The sequence below is a fragment of the Triticum dicoccoides genome, chromosome 7B (assembly GCF_002162155.2).
Source record: "Triticum dicoccoides isolate Atlit2015 ecotype Zavitan chromosome 7B, WEW_v2.0, whole genome shotgun sequence".
Lineage (NCBI taxonomy): Eukaryota > Viridiplantae > Streptophyta > Magnoliopsida > Poales > Poaceae > Triticum > Triticum dicoccoides.
Genome location: NC_041393.1, coordinates 760,452,957 through 760,456,964, shown reverse-complemented (window position 1 = coordinate 760,456,964; position 4,008 = coordinate 760,452,957). Strand labels below are relative to the sequence as shown.

At 58.0% G+C, this 4,008-nt stretch overlaps 1 protein-coding gene across 1 annotated transcript; it reads right to left on the bottom strand.

Moving 5' to 3' along the window:
- Positions 1–481: 481 nt before the first annotated feature.
- On the bottom strand, positions 482–3,476 carry LOC119341780 (monosaccharide-sensing protein 2-like). Its single transcript, XM_037613635.1, has 2 exons — positions 1,549–3,476; positions 482–1,458 (listed from the first exon to the last, which is right to left on the bottom strand). The coding sequence occupies exons 1-2, from the start codon at positions 3,187–3,189 to the stop codon at positions 829–831; spliced, it is 2,271 nt and encodes a 756-aa protein (XP_037469532.1). The 5' UTR covers positions 3,190–3,476; the 3' UTR covers positions 482–828.
- Positions 3,477–4,008: the final 532 nt, after the last annotated feature.

Below are 4,008 nucleotides of genomic sequence, written 5' to 3'. Positions count from 1 at the left end.
AAGGTTCGGAAGCTGCACACTAAACTTGAACGCCTTCGGGGCCGCTCTATGGGGCGGGGCCCAACTGACGAAGAGCGTGCAGTCGGAAAGGAACTGCGTGAAGCCCTCCGACAAGAAGAAATCTGGATGCGTCAAAGATCCAGAGTTCTTTGGCTGCGCCGGGGTGACCGGAATACGGAATATTTTCATGCCCAGGCAGTTCAACGGAAACGTATAAATAAAATTGAGTTGCTAACAAGAGCAGATGGCTCAACATGTCAGACCATGGATGAGAACCATGCAGAAGTCCAAGGTTTCTATGAAGCGTTATATACTTCCCAAGGATTCAGGCCTATGGACGAGCTGCTCATACTGGTACTGACTTGTGAGTGAATATATAGAGTTCATCGTTCAAAATCAAAGTATTATACAACACTTCATACATGCATGCATCAGTTGGTACTACAATAAAACGAAATTCAGCAAAATTGGCAAAAAGGAATAAAATCAACTAGAAATATGCATATAAGATAAGGGGAACATTCTCATGTTTTTGTGTACATAAGAAAATACACTCGTACATTGAAAATTTAGACAATGTATCGAACAAAAAGGTTTCAAACCGAATGAAGGAAGTGAAACTGACATGACATACTAATCGACCATCATTGGTCTGCTTTAGCCTAACATCGCCGCATGAATAGCAAAGCATGGAGCAAGAGAGCCAGTAACAATCAGGACGCCGTACTAAGAAACATTATTATCTCTTCTTCTCACCTATATATATAAATATATATCACCTGCTTATGGTTGGATCATCGACCAATATTGGTATGTTTATAATTATAATCAATCCATCTGCTCTGGGATTCCCTTGGCGCCGACGTTGAAGAACTCGATGATGACCTCGAGCGGCAGGCCCTTGGTCTCCGGCACCTTGAGCGCGACGAAGAGGAGCGCGAGGCAGCAGACGCAGGCGTAGATCCCGAAGACCCCCGCGAGGCCGATGGAGTTGAGCATGACAGGGAGGCTGTATGTGACGATGATGTCGCCGATCCAGAAGGTGAGGGAGCAGAGCGCGATGCAGAGGCCGCGGACACGGGTGGGGAAGATCTCGGCGCAGAGGATGTTGGGGATGGGACCGAAGCCCATGACGAAGCAGCAGAAGTAGATGATGACGGAGCCGGTGGAGAGCGCGGCGTGCACGGTGGTGGCCATGGGCACGACGTTGGCGATGATGAGGATGACGAGGGACAAGATGAGCACCGGGATGGTGGTGAGCAGCAGGGTGCGGCGGCCGGACAAGTCCATGAGCCACATGGCGAGGCCGATACTCGGCATCATGAGCAGCGTGGTGAGGCCGGAGATGAGGATGGAGGTGGAGTCGGCGCTGAGGCCGAGGCCGGCGAGGAGCACGCTGACGCCGGCCTGGTCCAGGATCTGTGGCGTGTAGTAGAGCACGCCGTTGATGCCGGAGAACTGCATGCGTGTTAGCATCGTGGGATCCATGTCAGCATGTATGGCACGTCCATGTCAGACACAAGATGATAAAATATATTGAACACGTACCTGCTGGAGGATTTGAATCATCATCCCACAGAAGAGGGCGTGGCGGACGCCGGGCTCGAGGAGCTCGCGCCAGCGGGGGCCGCTGGCGGCGGCCTTGGTGGCGACGGCCTCCGGCGGGTTGGCGAAGGCGGGCTCGGTGGGGCTCTGTCCGATGAGGACGTCCTTGGTGTAGAGCATGGACTGGCTGACCAGCGCCGCTGCGTGGACGTACTCGCCAGGGCCGCCGGCGCCCGCGCCCGAGCCGTTGGCGCCGCCGGGGATGCCCTCCTCGTGCAGGTACATCCTCTTGACGCCGCCGCGCTTCACGCCATCGGGGCCCACCTTCTCGGTCCACTTCCACGCCAGCTGCCAGCCGCCGCCGATGCCCATGGTGCTTGCCGCGTCCACGCCGCCGCCCATGCTGCTGAACCTCTGCATAGACTGGCTCCGTGGGTCGTTGGTGTTCGTCTTACCCTCCACCTCCGTGCTCTGCCTCGACAGCAGGGGCGCCTCGAGACCGCCACCGGCGCCAGGCGCTGCTGCCGGCTCGTCGTCGTCCGACAGGTACTCGTCGTCCTCGTCATCCGCGCGCGCCGCGTTCTCCTCGTCCCACGCTCCACCGCTGCCGCCGGGTGCGCCGGCGGCGGCGCCGCCAGGCCTCTCAACGCTGAGCATGCTCCCGAGGTTGGGGAACAGCGTGCTCCCCCTCATGCTCCCGGCGCCGCCGTCTCCGGGGAGGCGCTCGTGCACGCTCCCGAGGAGCGCCACCACGGGGTCCCTCATGGAGTCGAACATGCTCCCCTGCCTCCCCGTGCCACCGAGCCCCAGCGCGCTCCCCAGCATGCTGCCCCTCCCGCCGGCGACGGGCTGCGCCACCCACGACAGCCCCTGCTCGGGCCCGTACAGCGTCACCGTGTCCCTCTGCTCCTGGTCGCCGTCCGCCGGGCCGACGACGTACTCCTCGATCTCCGTCTCGCCGGCGCTCCCCAGCCCCTCCACCAGCAGCGCCATCTCGCCGGACACGTCCTCCCTGCCCCTCAGCTTCTCCAGCACCACCCTCGCCTCCTTCATCCTCCCCTTGCTCACCAGCCAGCGCGGCGACTCCGGCAGGTAGAACACCGTGAGCGCGAGGTAGATCAGAGAGGGCGCGGCTAGGACGCCCAGCATGGTGCGCCAGCTCGGGCCCGGATGGAGCGTCATGGTGAAGATCATGCAGTACGCCATGAACATGCCCGCCGATCCCGTGAACTGAGGAAACGTGTTGAGCAGGCCCCGGATCTCGGGCGGCGCCGTCTCGGAGATGTAGACGGGGACGAGCGTGACGGCGAGGCCCACGCCGAAGCCGTCGATGAGGCGGGCGATGAGGAGCACGTACACATTGGGGGACCATAGCATGACGAGCCCGCCAAGGAAGTAGAGGAGCGAGGAGGCGATGAGCATCGGGCGGCGGCCGACCATGTCGGCGACGGGGCCGGAGAAGGTGGTGATGATGGTGGCGCCGATGAGGGAGGTGGCCACCACGAGGCCCTCAACGGCCGGCTGCGTCTCCAGGTGGAACTCCCTCTTGATGTACATCACGGCACCGGCGATTGTGGCGTTGTCCACGCCCTGCAGCATGTTGCCTATGGCGGCCGTGATGGCCACCAACACCGCGCCCCTCATTGATCACCACGTAAGGTGCGCACTAGCCGAAGAAGAGGAGGGAGAAGAGAGAAGAAAGAGAGAGAGAGAGAGAGGAGGGCCTCTTCCTTGGTCGGATTGGAAAATGGATCATATGGGTGCCGAAGGAGCAGCGAGGAGGAAGACGACCGCGGTTGGCAATGGATCCACAAAACGAGGAGCTAAACTTGGGCCGAAGAGAAGTCTTCCTCCTCCTCCATCGGTCTGCATGCATGCTATTCTATTCTGCCGCGAGACCAGCGGAGATCTATCCAGCCTCGGTCGGTCCTCCGGGCCTCTTTTCTGCTACACACGGTCACATGCGCTCCCACCGTGCCACAGTTACCACAGGGTATCACTTATCCTCGTCTCTTTTTCCGCAACTACGTGTGTCTGCTCTGTTTTGCTACTGCAACCCGTCGTGCACAGATATTTAGATATATAGGATATCATGCAGAGTATACATTACGCACATCTTTATTCCTTTCTTTTTTGCGGGGATGCACGCATCTTCTTACTAGTATGAACTTGTTATCCCTAGTGTTGGCTGGCCAGCCACCGAACCAAAAAGTTTTCATCTCCATGATTATAGACCCATATATATATGCCTTTCATTCCGCAGTTCATATCATGTACCCATGCATTTGTTGCATGCACTTTTTTTTGTTATGCCGGTCACAATGTTTGAACGTGCAAATTCCTAATTGAATACAAACCCTAGCCGTTGGCAGAGGTGTTGCCCCCACCCAACCTTTATTAAAGAAGAGGCAAACTACCGTCAAACATCGTTACACGGCGCTCGGACACAACCTGAGAATAGCT

Coding starts and splice junctions, on each gene's coding strand:
- LOC119341780 (XM_037613635.1), bottom strand. CDS start 3,189: ATGAGGGGCGCGGTGTTGGTGGCCATCACGGCCGCCATAGGCAACATG. Junction 1,459..1,548: donor TGATTCAAATCCTCCAGCAG/GTACGTGTTCAA, acceptor ACACGCATGCAG/TTCTCCGGCATCAACGGCGT.